This window comes from Glycine soja, chromosome 12 (genome assembly GCF_004193775.1).
Source record: "Glycine soja cultivar W05 chromosome 12, ASM419377v2, whole genome shotgun sequence".
NCBI classification, from domain to species: Eukaryota; Viridiplantae; Streptophyta; class Magnoliopsida; order Fabales; family Fabaceae; genus Glycine; species Glycine soja.
This window is the reverse complement of record NC_041013.1, coordinates 40435035-40454818: the sequence shown is the minus strand read 5'-3', so window position 1 is coordinate 40454818 and position 19784 is coordinate 40435035. Positions and strand designations below refer to the sequence as shown.

Genomic DNA, 19784 nt, shown 5'->3' with positions numbered 1-19784 from the left:
TTCCAGCCAAGATTTTGGTCTTAATGAACATCACACTGAGCTGATTAGATCGCTCCCACTACTTATATAGCGCAACAGCAGCTAAACTACTTTCATCAATGATTACAGGTGGTTCATCTTTCCTTATAGCATAATCTATGTTCATCCACCCTAATTGCAGAACAATTCTCTCATTCCATATCTTATAGTTATCTCCTTTGAGTTCAGAAACATCACATTGAATATCAGAAAACCTAACAGTTTAAGAAGTTGTGAAAATCCAAAGGCTTATGTCAAAATTTGAGGCATATCAATCTTAATTGTATGCTTTACCAATGTAAACATACTAGAAAATTGAATCTTGTGACATAAAATTTTCCTGTCGGCTAAATTTTTAATTCAATAAGAAACAATTAAACTTTATGATAGAATAATCAAATTACATACTAAAGCAATTATCCAGCATATAAAGCAATTATCCAAGTCAAAGGATTTGAAATTGGCCAACATATGCATATTGTTATGGCAAACTCTATAAAGGAAGATTGGAAAGGACAAAACGCATTAAATGATGATGGAGAACACTCAAAAGAAGTGAGAAAGGAAAAGGTAGGTATCTTGGCTACTTCAAGTCATTCAGACTTAGGCTTTCCATCAAAGAAGGAAGCTAATGGCAAATACAAAGACAAGAGGAACAAAAAAGAAGAAAGACCAACATTGGGAGAAGACAGAAGAGGAATGGCGTAGATATCAAAATGACAAGAAAATAATGAGACAAATTCGAATGATGCTAGTTGTATAAAGAAGATCAACTACAATAATGATGTGGCTGAAAGTGGAAATAAAGAAAAATGTAACATTTGCTTGGAGGTGGGCATCTCATATAATGGGTTAAGCAATAATGACCCAAATTTTGACGGGTGGAAGAGGATAGTAATAAGGGATGCATGCAGTATATTGAGCATGAGGTATGAGAAAGTAAGGAAAGGTTATTATGACAGATCAAGATGGTGGGCTTGGGCCAATGACGGCTCCTAGTATTTGTGTATTTAACTTAGGCCAATGACTCCTAGTATTCACTATAATTTTATCTCCCCTCATAATCTCATAAGAAAATGCAAAAAAATTGCCCAAGAAGTCATGAAAAATTACAATGTTTGGGGAGAGGGGGTTAGCCGCCAGAAATTGTTTAATTCATTTTGGAAGGGTTTAAATGTCACAAATTTTTTATTTCATTTGTAATTAAATTACTCGTGTAAGTCTTTAGTCACGTCAAATTATTGTCTAATGAAGTTATCACTGAGTACTAGCAAAATATGTTTTATTTTTACATGACCAAATTAGTACAAAAAAAATTATGAAAACAAAATTAATACTATTTAAGTTTTATAAGAGCCCCAAACATATTTTACCCTAAATATTTCATATCAATATAAAATTATTTGCTACCTCATTTATATAAATTAAAATTGACGTAATATAAACTTGGGCAAACACCTAATTCAGTCCTTGAATTTGTAACGTGATGACACTAGGGTTTCTAAAACATGGAAAAACAAAATTTTGTCCTTGAATTTTCAAAAAGTGCAACAAATTCGTTTCACCATCAATTTTCTCTATTAACTCAAACAATTAATCTTACGTGAAATTTTTGGACATATTTGTCATCCTAAATTTTGCGGTATGTTGCTAACGCAGAGGAATTAATTTTTCACAAAAATTTCGATGGACTAATTTGTCAGTTTGAAGAATTACATATAACTTTTTTTATAGTAGCCAATGATTACTAACAAATAAGTCCTTAAATAAAATTACTTGATGTCATATGCATCCTTTAATGTAACAACTTACTGCCAAAATAGTCCACAATTGACGGTTAAAATCAATCCTTACACCAAACAACTTACATTCCTACTTCATACAATCTAACCACCAAGTGACCACCCATAAACCAATCATAAACAAACCATCATAACACAGAAATGGAAAATACAATATTTTATAGTCCAACTCTTTATGCAAGTCATCACTCTCTTTGCATTTACATCCCTATTATCAAGTCTCTCCGTTAAGTGATGAAATGACAGTAAATTTGTGATTTTTTTTCTGGCAGTTTTTAATTGTTTGGAAAGATTATTTAAAATGTAATTAACCATTTTCTGACGGTTAAAAACCACTAGGAAATTGCTTCCATAATTTTTTAAAAGTATCTCCAATGAAATTTAAAAGTCAGTCTTCCAACTACAAAGAAGTGCAGGATCGACAACTCCGACAAGAAGCACCCTAACATCAAATACAATCAAAATCAAAACCAAAACCAAAAATCAAATTAAAATCCAAAACCGAATTTCGCATCCTCTTTTTTCAATTTGCCACACCATAATCCCTATCCAATTATAAAATTTCTAAAAAAGCAAAAGGGGAAATTTCATTTGATGAACATTTAAGAGACCATATCAAAAGGGGATTTCATCGAGCCTTATGAAAATGGGTATTTGATGTGATCCTTACTAGGAGCGGATCGCTTGATACGGACTACAAAGTTTTGGATGACGCCACTTCTAGAGAAGGAAGATAAGTCAGGCGCCACAAAAATTACCTTGATAAGTTCGAGATTGGTTCAGCGAGGAACTCAGAGAGAAGTTCTCACAAAATTTTTATCAAATGCAAAAGTGCTTCTATTGAAAATGAAATTCATACATATAGTGTATCTGAACGAAAAATAGACATGGGCCTTTAAATCAGTTTGGGCCAAAATTACAACGAAAAAAATTTAAATAAAAAGCTAGAACATATTTGGCATGGGCCTTCAAATTAGTCTGGACCTTCAGTAACGATTAATATGCTTAGTAGTACCTTTGCTTCTGGACCTTCATCCTTCTCCACTTGGGCCTTGTTAAGTATGTTTGTTACCATTTGTTGTAGGGTATCCAATGACTGTTTGGTCCTATTCCTGGTCATAGGTCCCTGTATTTGGGCAGTTTCAGGATTCTTATCAAATTAAAATTCCAAATTTCGCATCCTCTTTTTCCAATTTGCCACACCATAATCCCTATCCAATAATAAAATTTCTAAAAAAGCAAAAGGGGAATTTTCATTTGATGAACATTTAAGAGACCAAATCAAAAGGGGATTTCATCGAGCCTTGTGGAAATAGGTATTGAAAAGATTGGTGGGTGTATGCATAAATTGATCAATGATTATTGCTTATTACATTGGGGGTGTAATTAAAACCTTAGTAAAATTGGGGGGAAATGAAACTAGAAATTGAATTCAAGGTTGTAGTAGGAGTGATGATAGATTTGGAAGCACATAATATCCCAAACCAAAAAAAGAGTGTAAAGGTGAGTATGTTATGGCGATTGAAGTTGGGGGGTTATGTGTTTGTTTTCGAGAAAGGTGTAGCGAAATTTTTGAACTCATCATGACTTTTTGATTTCCAATTTCATAGCAGATTTCCATGAGCCCACCGACGATGATGTTGACACCAAAGTCCTTGAGATCTTTGGCGAAGAAAGGGTTCATAAGAGCGCATACCTAATGCATGTGGACAAAGAGGCGGAGGCAGCGAAGGAGGGAGCTAATGGCAACAGTGGTGAGCATGAGGCCTATGTAGAGGGTGTTGACTTGATGGCAGGGATGTAAGTGCAAATAGAGTAATGACTTATAAAAGGAGTTGGATAATAAAATACTTTGTTTTCCTTTTTTGTGTTATGGTTTGTTTATGACTTGTTTAGGGGTGGTCACTAAGTGATTAGATTTTATGAAATGAGAATGTAAGTTGTTTGGCGTAGGGATTGGTTTTAGCTGATAATTGTGAACTATTTTGGCAGTAAGTTGTTACATTCACGAATGTAAATGACATCAAGTAATATTATTTAGGGACTTATTTGTCAGTAATCACGAGCTATTATAAAAAAAAGTCTATAATTCTTCAAATTGGCAAATTAGTTAGTCAAAATTTTTGTGACAAATAAGTCCAACAATGCGACTCGATTAGCCATTTGGATTAACGGAGAAAAAATTGGTAGTGGATGAATTTGTCACACTTTTAGGAAATTTAGAGACAAATTTTTTTTTTTATGGTTCAGGAACTCAAATGTTAACCCCTTACAAATTCAAGTACCAAATTGAATATTTAACAGTAAACTTTTTAAAATATATTATCGAGAACTACTAACAAAAGTATTTTCTGATTTAAAGGTCACTTTTATTAACGGTTTTGGTGAAAATTTACTAAGTCTTTTTCTAAAATAAATACACAAAATTTATTAACATTCCCTTTATATATAACTATTAACATAATTAATCTTTAATTTTTAACATTTTCTAATCAGCCACTAATTAACAAAAAAAAATTGCGTTATTTCTCACATATTTAATTTTAATTTGTGCCAGTTTTCACGTATCTAACAACTATATATATAAGTCTTTTAACCTCTAGTAATGGAAACTTGTTTATATAGTAGTGTCACTTGTAATTTGTAAATGACAGTGGGACCAGCACAGTTGAAGGTTAGGTTTTAGTGTTGACTAAGGTGTTTTTGATTTTAAAATTGATAGAAGTCACAACTATCAGTGTATGGGCATATAAATACATAACCTTTATACGGGGTCCTACGCCTGTGACCCGTCAATGACATGCATGGAACCACCAGCTAGCTGTTGTCACGTTTTGAGTTAGGTTTTAGACTTTTAGTATTGATTAAGGTGTTTTCTAGTTGAAATTTGATATATAGCATTCAAGATATACATGTATGTGCATATTTTCCACCTCTAATCACGAACGTGAATATTCTGATTTGTGTGTGCAAAGTAGTGAAGTGATAGTTTTTTTACATATTGTTGAACTAAATTTGCTACCCGTGGAAAATGATAACATTACTTCCGTAACGGCTCAATTCCAATTTGAGAGTAAAGTGTACGTCTCTGTTCAACATCTTTTTTTTAATGCTTAAGAAATAATTAAAAATGCAAAGAGCAAAAAGCAGAAAGAAACTACAAATTAACAAATAAAATTTTTAAGCTAGAAATGTAGAATACAGAGTTGAAGGACAAGAATCCCAGATCTTGAAATTCTCACGAGACAACTTTCCAAACTTAGCAATCCTCACACACTTACGTCTCTATTCATCAGCAACATCTAACATCAGAAACAACAACAAAATTAAAAGCTTGACTAACTAAACAAACATTGAATGCTAAGACAAACAATCAACCACGCGTGTCTGGATTAATTAGATTGTTTTCAAGATTATTATAATTTGATTGAACAGAAAAATAATACCGTTGCTTTTACTATTTATATGTGTTTATTAATTCAAAGCATAATTAAATACTATAATTTCAATATAAGAAGATGTTTTTATGATAAATACTTGTTTGAGATTATAATTAAAAGAAAATAATTTATTTTATTAATATAAATACAACCCAATTTTTATTACAGACATTGTTATACTATTTGTAATTTTATCATAAATTAATTCTTTTAAACAATTAAATAAAATAGATTGTTTTAAAATACAATTGATTCAACGTATTCAAACATGAATTTATTTATGGAATTGATCATAACGACAATTAATTAAATATATAATTATCTATTAAAATAATATATATATATATATATATATATATATATATATATATATTACAATTAATTCAAAGTATATAAATTTTAATAAAAATATTTTAGTAAAAATCACAAAAATTGAATTGGATCAAACCAAAAAATATTAGTTTGGTTTGGTTTAGATTTTATTTTAAATAAAAATCGAATCAACCCAAACCACATATATTTAAGTTTGGTTCGAGTGATTTTTAATAATTAATTGGTTAAATTACTCATTTAATCCCTATAGTTTCACGATATGTACCTTTTAGTCTCTATAGTTTGAAAATTGTTTTTTTAATATTTATAGTTTACATTTTAATTCTCTTTTAGTCCCTATAGTTTAAAAGTGGTCTTTTTAATCCTTATAATTTATATTTTAATTTTCTTTTAGTCCTTATAGTTTAAAAATGATTTTCTCAATCCCTGTAATTTATATTTTAATTACCTTCTAGTCCTTACTACAAAAAAATATAAAAATAATTAGCTACAAATTAGTTATAAATTATCAACTATTTCTTATTACAAATTATCTAGCGACAAATTAGTTACAAATTATTTGTTAATATTTGTGTAGTTAATTATAATTGATAATATTGCTCATATTTTTATGATAAGAATTAAAAGAGAATTAAAATATAAAATATAAGGACTAAAAAGATCATCACTTTTAAACTATAAGGACTAAAATAAAAATTATAAGGACTAAAGAAATCATTTTCAAACTAAGAGTCTAAAAGAAAATTAAAATATAAATTTTAGGTACTAAAAAATCACTTTAAAACTATAAGGACTAAAAAATATAAATGATGAAATTATAAAAACCATAATTAAATCTAATTAATTACACATACAAAGTATTAGCCCTATCATTTGGTAGTTGGACCGGTTGAAGAATTGAAGGAAAAACAGAGGGAATGATCTTCAGAAATTAAAAAAAAAATAAAAATCATAGCTAATCATACTTTAATGACGCTTATCCAAACAGACACGTATCCCTGCAGGCTTTTTAAATTATTTTTCACCACAAAATCCAAATTCCCTCGTAAAATGCAAAGTGTGCTCCTCTTTATTTTCGTCCTTGTCCCCCTATATTTGACTCAATAATATATACACACATGTACCTCCATTTGTAACTCTCAAACCAAAACCCGTTAATTCATAATTATTATCTCCTTTCTCTACGTTACGCAGCAAGGGAAAACTATGAGAAATGTTTCAAATACCAGGTTCTTAACCTGCAGTTTCCGTCCAGTGGTTGATATAAATGCCACGCTCAAGTCTAGATCAGTTGTTGATCGCTCTGGTAATCGTCGTTTTGCATGTATAGTACATGTCAGTACAGACAAACATGACACAAAAAATAATTCAGCCACCAAAGCCACGTTTTTGGGCCAAGAATTGGCACATAATTGGGTTGTGCCAGCGTTTTCTAAGGTACATGATTAAATTAAGCTGTGGTGTTTGAAACCGTGTTGCATGCTTTGTAGCTAGTCTTTTTTTTCATATATATAAATCTACATTACTTTGGTTTTATAGATAAATTGAGTGTATATATTTATTACCATATGTTTAAATAAAAAAAAAAATATAGCTATCGTTCTGAATATCTTTGCCTCACAGAATACAAGAGCTCGTAATAGCAAAAATTGTTTTGGATCAAAGGGTGGTTATTCGGTATACGCAGAAAGTAGTTCATCAACCGGTGATGAGAAACAACCTTTTGTGGTCACTAATGTTCAAGAAACCAAGGCCCCAGAAAGGTCTTCGTTGGTTTCATCTTCAAACTCTATCGTATCTGAATCAAAGAACCCATCAAAGTGTGAGTCCACTAAAGACCAAGTAGAAAAGCAAAAGAAGTTCCCTTGCGTTAGAATATACTGTGTTGTCGTAAGCTTAGCAGTTATGATATTTTTGGGTAAAATTAATGTTATTGTTTTGACACCATTGTTATTATGGAACGCAAGCTGTTGTTGCTGGCCAAAAGAGGTTCCCAAGTTGCGTAACGGAAGGAGTGGTCGAAATAAGGAACGTTCGCAATGGGCATTAAATCTGTTACGCAAGATACTCATTTCTGTGCTTGAGTGTCTACTTCTTTAAGTTCAACAATAAGCATTTCTACGGCACAACAGCACAAGTAGTCAGTATCGACGAAACCTAATCATCTGTTCGTGTTTCTTTCCTCTGCTCATACTTTATACATTAATTTGTTTTTTATTTTTATGAATCAAAGTATTTCTCAGTGGGACGTTAAGGAGTAATCACTCGGATTACTAATATTTTAACAGATATTTTCCTAATACATTCTTAAAAATCGAACCCCTGTTTGGTTTTGTTATATGTATATTTAACAAATTGTGTAAGTAGAAAAATAATATCTCTTTGACAACCCAAACAAATTGTACAAGTAATAGGTGAATAAGTTTAAGTATGGTTTCTCAAGAGACTTGTAAAATATTTTAACAATTTTCAAGTAAATATTAACTTAAGCTAAAAAAAATATCACAATAAAACAATAAAGACAAACTATAATTGAATTTGAGTAAGTTAAAAACAGAACAATTGCATAAATAAAATTAAAATGATGTTTTTAAGATGTTATCTCGAGGTTGGATTTTATAAAAGTGTATTTTCTTCTTACTTTAACACACAATATATATACTTGCTATGAATCAATGTTAAAATCAGTTAATAAATATTTTTTTAGTCCTCCCTTGGGGGAGAAGAGTTTTAATTCTGTAATTAAGTTTTAATCCCTCAATAACTTAAGTATAGGAATCAAGATAATCAATGAATTAAGTTTCATTCTTGGACATAAAAACTCATTAATTGACTATTATTATTTTAGTACAACATTTTAATTAGTATTTGCACCTTAATTTAACCTCAAGTCTAAAATACATTAATGACTAAATTAAAAGGGAATATATATTCATATACAGAAGATGCAAATGACGGTGCAATTTTTTGGGTGCTAGGCTGCCAGCCATTGCGGGTGATCCAGTGTGTGCCCATCGACGAGGAGAAGCGAAGAACCATTTTTCTTTTTCTACAAACTCTGTTAAAGAGAATCATCGTCCGGTTCCATTTTAGTACCCTTGAAAAAACAATTACTATTAATAGTAATCCTATTAATACTAAATGTAGCACCTACTCAACTTCACCCTAAAGGAGGGGTCTTTGTTCGGAGCTTCGAACTTTTATGTCAAAGCCTAGATATATAGTGTCCACTTTAGAAAAACTTCTCTATTTCTTTAATTTAATCTCGTGTCAACAAAGAGAAGTGGTTGGTTGGTCGTCTAATAGGAAGAAAAGAGAAAACTATAAAGAAAAATGTTACTTGTACGTTATTGTGTTATTTAACACGTAAAAAGAGGAAAAAAATTATAAATATGATTAGATTTATAATGTGATTAAGAGGTGTTGAAAAGATATTTGTGTCTTAGACACAAAATATATATACATATTTAAATATCTAATTAATAATTTTTTTTTTCTTTGTCTCTTTCTTTTTATCACTACATCAAATTAATCATTTCTTTTCATTTCTTTTTTTTCCTCTCTTGTAGACAACTCAAGGTTATTCAAAAAATATTTTTTTAAAAAAAATATAGGTATTATATGATTTATGATCTAATTGGAAGAAAAAGATAAAAAAAAATTAGAAATGTCGGGGTGAAGTGTTTAAAATAAGTTGATAATTGAGTATGATTGTTTTCATTGAATAAGATGAATAAAGATGTAAAGGAAAAGAATAAAAAAAAAAGACAATCAAGTAATAAAAATGTGTTATAGAAAAACAAAATATAAATAGTATAATTTCTTGATGAGAGTTTCTACGGTCCTCTCGTTAATTTTGGAGGTTTTGACAGTGTTGGTTTTCAGCCAATGGTAAAGTTATACTATTATCTCACTATTTTGATGTTTGATGATAATTTTATTATATATATATATATATATATATATATATATATATATATATAATATTTCAATTTAATTCCTGTATAATTAAAATATTTTTAAATTTTATTTTCACTTCATGTATCTTTCTCAAGGTCTAGATGTTTAAATTGCATCCCATAGTCAATTTCCATGAGAAATACCTTTTTAATATATTGTTGTCCCCATACAAATAAAAGTTTATAATTAACTACAGCACGGACATCACACATCGTTAATATTGATATAAGAAGTGACTATTAGTGAAGCATTGCATCGAAAGGAAATATTTTGAATTGCGATCCATGAATTGAATCACAAAATTCCCAATGACCAGCGATTTTTTCAGGACACCCCTCACACTTAAGATTTCCTCTTTCTTCTTCTTCATCATCATCACCTTGTTCTACTTCAGCAACCACTGGTCCGATGGTTACCAGCAGCACGTATTCTTCACTCAATTATCCAACCTGGACCCGAACTAGAACCTGAAATGTGGATACATTTGCTGCTAAGGGTTTTGGTTTGAACCAGAATGTGGATATATATGTTGCAAATCTAGATGTTTGGTTACGTGAGATTAAAAAGTTTAATTTTTTTAAAAAAATATTTTAATTCTACATGGATTAAATTGAAATATATAATAAAATTATCATTAAAAATCAGAATAATAAGATAATAATGTACCTTGATTACTATTGGTTGAAAAACCAACCATATCATTAGAAACTCTCTTTCTCGTAGAGTGATTTATTTTTATTTTTTTATATCAATTTAGTTAGATAAAATATATTTTTTAATTTTTATTATCTAAAAATATTTATCTATTTTTATAATTATCTATAAAATATAAATTTTATTATTTAAAATTATTTATTTATTTATTTTTAATTTCTATAAAATATTTATTTTTACATAAACATTTGAAAACAAATTTGAAAAATAAAAGTCAAAGTAAAATAAAGTAATTTAAGACATGGTTGTGTCTATATGTAGGAAGACAATTTATTTAACAATAAAATTTATATTTGATTTTAGATAATTCTCTTGAGTCATCAACCATTATACTTTGAACTGAATTAATCTATACTGTATGACAACAACAACAACAAAAAAAGTCATGTCATTATAAAAATTAATGATGATATTTGATTACTCCTCATTTATAAACATTCCCATCAACAGCTCAGGACCAATCTTTCCTTTAATATCACATCCTTGCTAACCTCTCCCTCACGGGTAGCCTCAAGATTGCCCTGTCATTTTTTGTTCGCCCCCCACTCCACTTTCATCATTCATTCACTCTCAGCAAATCCTATGAAATCACCTGAACAAGACACACGCTCATGCCAACCTTACACAAAGTCCACTTACAAATTTGTCCGATTATTCAAACACATACATACCGTTGCAGGCCTTCTAATTTCTATATTCACCACAAAATCCAAAACTCTCTCGTCAAAAGCAAAGTGCTCCTCTTTATTTTCGTCCTTGTCCCTATATTTGACTAATTGACTCCATAATATATAGTTATTAAATACACACACATGTACCTCCATTCATAGCTCTCCAAAACCCATTAATTCATAACTGTTATCTCCTTTCTCTGCGTTACACAACAAGGGAAAACCATGAGAAACGTTTCAAAGAACAAGTGGTTCTTAACCTGTTTCCGTCCTGTGGTTGATATAGATGACATGCTGGAGCCTAGAGCTGTTGTTGATCATTCTGCCAATCGTCGTTTCACCTGTATCCCCGTCGCAGACAAACATGACACAAAAGATTCAGTTACCAAAACCACGTTTTCGGAGCAAGAGTTTGCACAGAATTGGGTAGTTGTGCCCCATCCTCAGAAGCGAAAGTTTTCTAAGGTAATTAAAGCGGTAGTGCTTTTTATTTATTATTATTATGTGATTAATTTTATTGCTCATTAATCTTTAAAATTTAACTGATCACTTTTAATAGCATTTTTTTTTTCCAATCATATTCTTATTCACAAAACTCAAATTCAAGATTATGTTTAATGGAATTGACTCTAATACCACTGGGAGGATTCCATAGTGTTTGAAACCATGTTGATTAATTAGTAGACTTTTTTTTTATAAACCTACATATTATTTTGCTTTGGTAGATAAACTAAGTGTATATTGCTATACTTAAATAAAAATGATATAATTATCATCTTGAATATCTTTGTCTTACAGAATACAAGAGCTCGAAACAAAAATCTTGATGGCCAAAGTTGTTTTGGATCAAAGGGTGGTTATTCGGCATCCACAGAAAGTTCATCAACCGGTGATGAGAAGAAACAAGCTTTTGCGGGCACCAACATTCCAAAAATCAAGCCCCCTGAATGGTCTTCGCGAATTTCATCTTCAAATTCGCCCGAATCAAAGAGTGAGTCTCCTAAAGACCAAGTAGAGAAGCAAAAGAAGTTTCAGTGCGTAGGAATATACTGGGTTCTTTTAAGCTTAGTAGTTACGGTCTTTTGGGGTAAGGTTAATGTTACTATCTGGACATCATTATTGTTATTCTTTTTCTTTATTTGGAACGCAATCTGTTCAAGTTGCGGAACGCAGAATCCAAAGCACACAAGAATAGCCGTAGGGACCGTAGTGGAAGGAGTTGTCGCGAAATAAAGGAACGTTCGTAATGCGCATTTACGTGAGGATTCTCTCCTTTTTTGGTTCTTGAGGCTCTTCTTCAAAAAGAAAGATTTTCTTATGCCCAATGGATAGAGACACAAGTTTCTTGTGAAGTTGACTTTTTCACAATTGGCAAGTAGCCAACAGTTGAGGAAACCTGAAGCACCTGTTCGTGTGACACTCTAAAATGTATATTTAACGAATGAAAAGTAGAAAAAATAGGTATGAACTTTGATGGGATGATGGTTTGGTTGTGTATCCCAAATACTATATCAAGGTTGTAAGTGAGCTTTTAAATTCTAAATATCTTGCAATAAGTTTTGGTTTTCCCTGGTTAATTCCCCTTAACATCAGCAATCAATCAGACGAGAAAATCATAAATAACTAAACAAGTGGTCATGTAGCTTTAAATTATTTTGTTAAAAGAAAAGGCTTTAAATTATGAAGATGGTTTAGGTAGAAACATTACTTGCATGAGACGCAATTTAAATGCATGTCATCAGTTTCCTGAATTAATATTATTGTAGTGTTGCTATTATAGTTGTTGGGGCAAATTTTGGCAAACATTTAAACTGAGGTATCTTGGGGATGACCTTGTCCTCATAATTGGTATTGAAGAGAAGAAGGCAAAGGATATGATTGAGAAGGGTGAGGATTCTTTCCTATCCCTTTTCCACTCAATTAGAAGGTGGAATACAAAGATAGCAACGAGTAGCAGGCTGCTTTGGGGTAAGGTGTTTCAGCTTCCCAATTAATTTTAGGGGCTTAAAATGCTTTTCTGTTACTCTTGAGGGTTCTAGTCAAGACTAGCTCAATCAATGTGTTAGGTATCTGCAAGAGGGTCCAGATTAACGAGGTTGTTCATCAGGTGAGGATGTTGGCTATGGAAACATGGTAACTCCTCCAATGGGGGATTCCATGAGTGAGAGCAATGTCGAGGTGAAGTTGGTGTCCTCTGATTCAGATAAATAAACCTTGGGGTTGGGCCTTTGGAGGGTTGGTCGAAGAACCAATTAGGGAAAGGGGAGCATGTTATGGAAGCAAATCTCATCCAATGTCAGAAGTTGGTACAAGAATTTGGAATCTCAACTCCCAAGGCGCAGAAAGCACTTTAGAGGAAATGAAGGTTGAAAATAGACCGAGGAGGTGATATTGGGCCTAGTTTGAACGTCAAAAGGAATTCGTTGGACCTTGTGGTATCGTGCTCAAACCGCTTTGGGCCTTTGACGAGGTTGAGTAGCTTGAGTATATCTATCTTATCTTTTAAGAATGATGGGGCTTTTGTGGATGTACGCTTAATAGAGGTTGGCACTAAGGAACATATCAAGGAGCAGAAATGAGAAAGAAAAAAAGAAGTCAAAAAGACGTTGGATAACAATGCGGAATCATCTCAAAATAAATTAAGATTCTAACAATTCTGTAGTTTAGAAATAATCTAGGTCCACTCAAAGAAAATTCAATTAGGTTCCAACTTCAATTTACTTATAATTTTGAGCAAGGAATTTCATTTAGTAGTTTTTAGACAATCAAAATTCAGAAAATCACAAAAGTTAACATGTTTTTGAAGCAATTTTAAGGAGCATTAATCCAATTTACCAAATTCAAGTAATTTGAATTTTCACATATTTCAAAAGATGATGATTCTATTATGAAGGTTTAGTCAATCTAATTAGAGGTAATTCAATTGAACTAATCCCTAATTACATTTAAATGATAAATCAGATTGAAGTATCATTCAATTAATCTATAATTAGGATTTGAATTAGGAAATTAATCAATTACATAATTCACTTTCAATCATAAACACATTGAGAATCATGAATACGAAAATAGAATTGGAGGAGAGGATGAATATTTACAATAGAATTCGAAATACTTAACAAGAACTGAAACTCATCATCATTGCTTGAAGTGACATGGTATAAAAAGACAAAATGTTATATGGACAAAGGTGTTGCCATGCATAAGATGTGTTGATGGATTGAAAAGTACACAAATTCGTCACAAGTAGTGAACTTAAAATAGAATTCCAAGTGTTGAATTCAGAGACTTTGTTTATACTTAGGTAAGTGAATATTTTATTGATAAAAGAAATTAAAGAAAATTGTTTTGAAAAAGTTATGAAAAAAACAAAAATTTAAATTGACAGAAAATTAAATCAAACATGAGGAGAATTTAAATTGATTAATTAAAGAAAAAAAAGATAAGAAAATCCAATATTATTGTAGAAGGAAAGTCAAAAGATGAAAATGTTAGAAACTTAGTCTATCAAAGCTACTCTTTGATATAGTGTTAATGATTTTTTTCTATTTATAATTATTCTCATTTAGACCTGCATATACTAATATACTTTAACTTTGGTCCCCCAAATGAAAGAGTCTAATTTATTTATTTTTTCTCCCAAATCTCTTTGCAAAACTAAAATAGTAAATTGCATTAAGAATAGAAGTGTATAACAAGCTAAACAAATATCAATTTATCCTCAGTGATGACTTTATTTAGATACTCTTTTCCAGTTCTATTAAAAAATAATGTTTCTCAATGTTACCCCTAAAACTTATCATACAAATAGGTGTCACAAGCAATAATATTAATCACAAGAAAGAATAATGCAAATGTAATATTATTAAATAGATAGGAAGAGAAATTATATCAAGAATAATTGATTGTTAAGTTCCCAACAAAGGGGGTTTAGTCTTTCATTGTCATGGAGGTTTTACAATTACAAGAGGAGAATATTTAGTAAAAGAGAAAAAGATAAGAAAGGGAATAGAGAGAAGGAATAACTCTGAATGTTTACTTCTCCTTCTTCTAGATTTTGCCTTCTATAAGGAATTGTATTCTCTTGGAATTTTTATGTGTCTTTTCGTTCTTCTCTTTTCTTCTTTTATAGGTGCAGATTAGTGAGCTTCGGACTTCTTGCACTAATCCTGCCTTATTTTTTTGAATTAGCCTGTTTTCTTAATTAATTATGTTTTTCTTAATTAGTCTTGTTTTCTTTAATTAGCTCTACTTTTCTTAATTATTTTTGTCTTCCTAAATTATCCTTTTTTTTTTGGGCTTTATTTCACTCACTAAACATCATGAATTCATTACTTTTAATATTGTATGTGCAAAAATTTAAATGATGTTAATTTAATAATTATTTACTCAAAAAAAAATAAGAGAGAAAAATTACCATCTTTTATATAATTTAATTTCAAAATATATTCATAATTAACAATTATCAGGATGGTGAGAAATAAATTTGATGTTATAAGCCAATCTTTCTCCACTATACTCAAAACTAGTACGTCAATTGGAAGGAAAGCTAATATAAGGGATAGGATGCAGATGGCAATTGGTGGAAATATCATGGAACACGAAATAGAAGATGAAGGGATTGTTAACTGCAATAAGTTGTTTCTGGAATACATGAAGAAAGTATAAGCATCAGAATTATGGGATGTGGCACAAGATATGGGGCTAGCCTTTGTGAGTGATGCAAAAGTCATGACTGGAAGAATGGATGAATTAGAATATAGAGATCGAATAGAAATTGATGGTGTAAGGAAAGTAAAAATAGGGGGAGATAAGGAAGGTTTACCATGAAGGTCTTATCCTATAATGTGAAGGGCCTAGGTGAGAAGGCCAAGTAGAGGATCATCAAACAATTGGTGGTGAAAGAAGTACAATTTTTTTGTACTGAAAAAAATATGTAAAATGTGTGAGTACATTAACAAATTATATAATGATTTAACTATTAAATTAAAATTTCTTATTAAATATAATATATAGAGTTTACAATTTTTTTTATAAATTTTAAAATTATTTGATATTCCATTAAACAAATTTAATTTAATGATAAAAATCAATAATTATATTTTTATGGTATTTACTGATTATGAACAACTCTCTTGAGCTAATGAGGGTAAATATGGGATATTTATTTTTTTAAATAGAAAATTAAGGAAAATATATTATTTAAAAATGTTTGATTGGAAAATTAATGTAATTATTAAATGCATATATAATTAAGGTAATTAATTAAAAATATTATATAATTTATAATTGAATGATATTCCATTAAATAAATTGATTTTTGAAAGATGAAAAATTTAAACTTAATCTTTGAATATGTAAAAAGTGGGACTAATTAATCTTGTATATAAGTTAATGACAAATTGATACTTTATGAGGTGTGAAAAACTTCATAAAATATATATATATATATATATATATATATATATATATATATATATATATTAGCAGCGTGTGAGATTATTAACACAAATATATTTATATACATTTTTCATCTTTTCAGTTTTATTCTAATTTCTAAAGTCTCATTGAAATTTTTTATCAAATAGTTAAATTGATCTTCATGTAAAACTAAACCAAGAAAATTATATGAAGAAATGTCTATAATCTGGATGAGAACTCCCCCAGAATCGCATGAAGTTTCTCGTATGACCAAAACACGTAATGAAGGAAGATTGATTGCTCGGACCAAAAGTGTTGAATAGTCAGACAAAAAAGTCCTGCTTAAGTCAGCTGAACACAATGGTCCTCGTTAGCGCTTTTACTATTCTTCTTCGTTCCAACACGAGTTGGACCTGTTCCATTCATCATTTCTCTTCTTGATTTGTTTGCTCCACACCACACCACTGCAGTTGCTCATTGGAGTCAGAACCATAGCGATGTACAGCATGAGGAACCCATGGATCTGCATCTCTCTTCTCACCCTCTTTTTCTCTTTGTTCACCCACAATTCCCTTGCAGCTCTCCCAACCGTTTCTTCAAACCAAACTCTCACTGGGGATCAAACTCTCCTCTCTAAAGGTGGAATCTTTGAATTGGGTTTCTTCAAGCCAGGTAACACCTCTAACTACTACATAGGCATATGGTACAAAAAGGTCACCATACAAACAATAGTTTGGGTAGCAAATAGGGACAACCCTGTCTCTGATAAGAACACTGCCACGTTAACAATATCAGGTGGCAATTTAGTTCTCTTAGATGGATCTTCAAATCAAGTTTGGTCAACAAACATAACTTCTCCCAGGTCAGATTCTGTTGTAGTAGCTGTTCTCAATGATACTGGGAATCTTGTGTTAAAGCCTAATGATGCTTCTGCTTCAGATTCAGATTATCTGTGGCAGAGTTTTGATCACCAAACTGACACGTTCCTTCCGGGTGGCAAAATTAAACTCGACAATACAACAAAGAAGCCTCAATACCTCACTTCATGGAAGAATAACCAAGATCCTGCTACGGGTCTTTTTTCTCTAGAACTAGACCCCAAAGGAAGCAACTCTTATTTGATCCTTTGGAACAAGTCTGAAGAGTATTGGACAAGTGGTGCTTGGAATGGACAAATTTTCAGCTTGGTTCCCGAGATGAGGTTGAATTATATCTACAATTTCTCGTTTGTGATGAACGAGAACGAGAGCTATTTCACATACTCCATGTATAACTCATCCATCATGTCGCGGTTCGTGATGGATGTTTCAGGGCAGATAAAGCAATTCTCATGGTTGGAAAAGACTCAGCAGTGGAACTTGTTTTGGTCGCAGCCGAGACAACAGTGTGAGGTTTATGCCTTTTGTGGCGTGTTTGGGAGCTGCACTGAAAATTCAATGCCGTATTGTAACTGTTTACCTGGTTTTGAGCCAAAATCACCGTCTGATTGGAATCTGTTTGATTACTCAGGTGGGTGTGAAAGGAAAACCAAGTTGCAATGCGAGAATTTGAATTCCTCTAACGGGGATAAGGACGGATTTGTAGCAATTCCAAACATGGCATTACCTAAACATGAACAATCCGTGGGATCAGGGAATGTAGGGGAATGTGAATCAATTTGCTTGAACAACTGCTCCTGCAAAGCTTATGCATTTGACGGTAACCGGTGTTCAATTTGGTTTGACAACCTTCTGAATGTGCAACAGTTATCTCAAGATGATAGTAGCGGACAAACTTTGTATGTCAAACTTGCAGCATCTGAGTTTCATGATGATAAAAACAGAATTGAGATGATCATTGGTGTGGTTGTGGGCGTGGTTGTTGGAATTGGTGTTCTCTTGGCCCTTCTTCTGTATGTCAAGATTAGGCCAAGAAAAAGAATGGTTGGAGCTGTGGAGGGTTCGTTGTTGGTATTTGGGTACCGAGATTTGCAAAATGCAACGAAGAATTTCTCTGATAAATTGGGAGAAGGAGGGTTTGGTTCTGTTTTCAAAGGAACATTGGGTGACACCAGTGTGGTGGCAGTGAAGAAGTTGAAAAGTATTAGCCAAGGAGAGAAACAGTTCCGAACAGAAGTTAACACAATAGGGAAAGTACAACATGTTAATCTCGTTAGACTCCGTGGATTCTGCTGGGAAGGTACCAAAAAGCTGCTAGTTTATGATTACATGCCAAATGGCTCCTTGGATTGCCATTTGTTCCAGAACAATAACTGCAAGGTGTTGGACTGGAAAACAAGATACCAAATTGCCTTGGGAACAGCAAGAGGATTAGCTTACCTTCATGAGAAGTGCAGAGATTGTATTATACACTGTGATGTAAAGCCTGGAAACATTCTCCTAGATGCTGATTTTTGTCCTAAGGTTGCAGACTTTGGCCTAGCTAAACTTGTTGGAAGGGATTTGAGCAGGGTCATCACAGCAGTTAGAGGAACAAAAAACTATATTGCTCCAGAATGGATTTCTGGGGTGCCTATCACAGCAAAAGTTGATGTGTACAGCTATGGGATGATGCTTTTTGAGTTTGTATCAGGTAGGAGGAACTCTGAGCAGTGTGAAGGTGGTCCATTTGCCTCCTTTCCTATCTGGGCAGCAAACGTAGTTACCCAATGTGACAATGTTCTTAGCCTTTTGGATCCTAGTTTGGAGGGAAACGCTGACACTGAAGAGGTGACTCGAATGGCAACAGTTGCATTGTGGTGTGTCCAAGAAAATGAGACTCAGAGACCAACCATGGGTCAGGTAGTTCATATCCTTGAGGGAATCTTGGACGTGAATTTACCTCCCATTCCAAGATCTCTTCAAGTGTTTGTTGACAACTAGGAGAATCTTGTTGAATTTCATACACTGATTCAAGCTGAGCAACGCCTCAATGACCTCTCAAGCCACAAGTAACGTCTCTTCGGCAAAGTCAATTAAAGAAATGGTATTTCATACAGTTGGCATTGTAAGTAACGGGAGTTAAGTCTGGAAGGGTATAGTTCTCTATAAAAAGAAAAATCAACGTTCAGATTCTTGTTAGAAAAAATGCCCCGATTTCATGTTCGACAGAATATGAAATAGGGTTGCCTCCATAATATATAGTTGTTACTTGTTAATGTACTCATTGATGTTTTGTTAGATCAGCCAAGATGCCACTTTGGTGATCCAGAGGAGTGGTTTGTTCTACCTATTGCAGTCTGTTAGGTTTTGTTTCTCTTGTATTTTATTAGATTTGATTATTTAGCGCAATACTAAATGTATGCCACTTTTTTTTTCCTTTGTCTTCAAACGTTATTTTAAAAGATTACATACAATGGTGAAGAAACTAATGAGAAGACACGAAAATGGTGTTGGCATTGAATACCACATGTAACATTACTTTCTCTACGTGTTTATGTATGATAT

At 31.9% G+C, this 19784-nt stretch overlaps 3 protein-coding genes across 3 annotated transcripts; all 3 read left to right on the top strand.

Moving 5' to 3' along the window:
• Positions 1-6603: 6603 nt before the first annotated feature.
• Positions 6604-7955, top strand: LOC114378135. The gene is made up of 2 exons (XM_028336681.1): positions 6604-7030; positions 7217-7955. Exons 1-2 carry the CDS (start codon positions 6800-6802, stop codon positions 7691-7693), a joined length of 708 nt encoding a protein of 235 aa, XP_028192482.1. The 5' UTR covers positions 6604-6799; the 3' UTR covers positions 7694-7955.
• A 2777-nt stretch (positions 7956-10732) lies between these two features.
• On the top strand, positions 10733-12515 carry LOC114379680. The gene is made up of 2 exons (XM_028338369.1): positions 10733-11403; positions 11737-12515. Exons 1-2 carry the CDS (start codon positions 11164-11166, stop codon positions 12169-12171), a joined length of 675 nt encoding a protein of 224 aa, XP_028194170.1. The 5' UTR covers positions 10733-11163; the 3' UTR covers positions 12172-12515.
• A 4107-nt stretch (positions 12516-16622) lies between these two features.
• On the top strand, positions 16623-19655 carry LOC114378472 (G-type lectin S-receptor-like serine/threonine-protein kinase At2g19130). Its single transcript, XM_028337069.1, has one exon. It carries the CDS (start codon positions 16857-16859, stop codon positions 19218-19220), a length of 2364 nt encoding a protein of 787 aa, XP_028192870.1. The 5' UTR covers positions 16623-16856; the 3' UTR covers positions 19221-19655.
• The last annotated feature ends 129 nt before the right edge of the window (positions 19656-19784 follow it).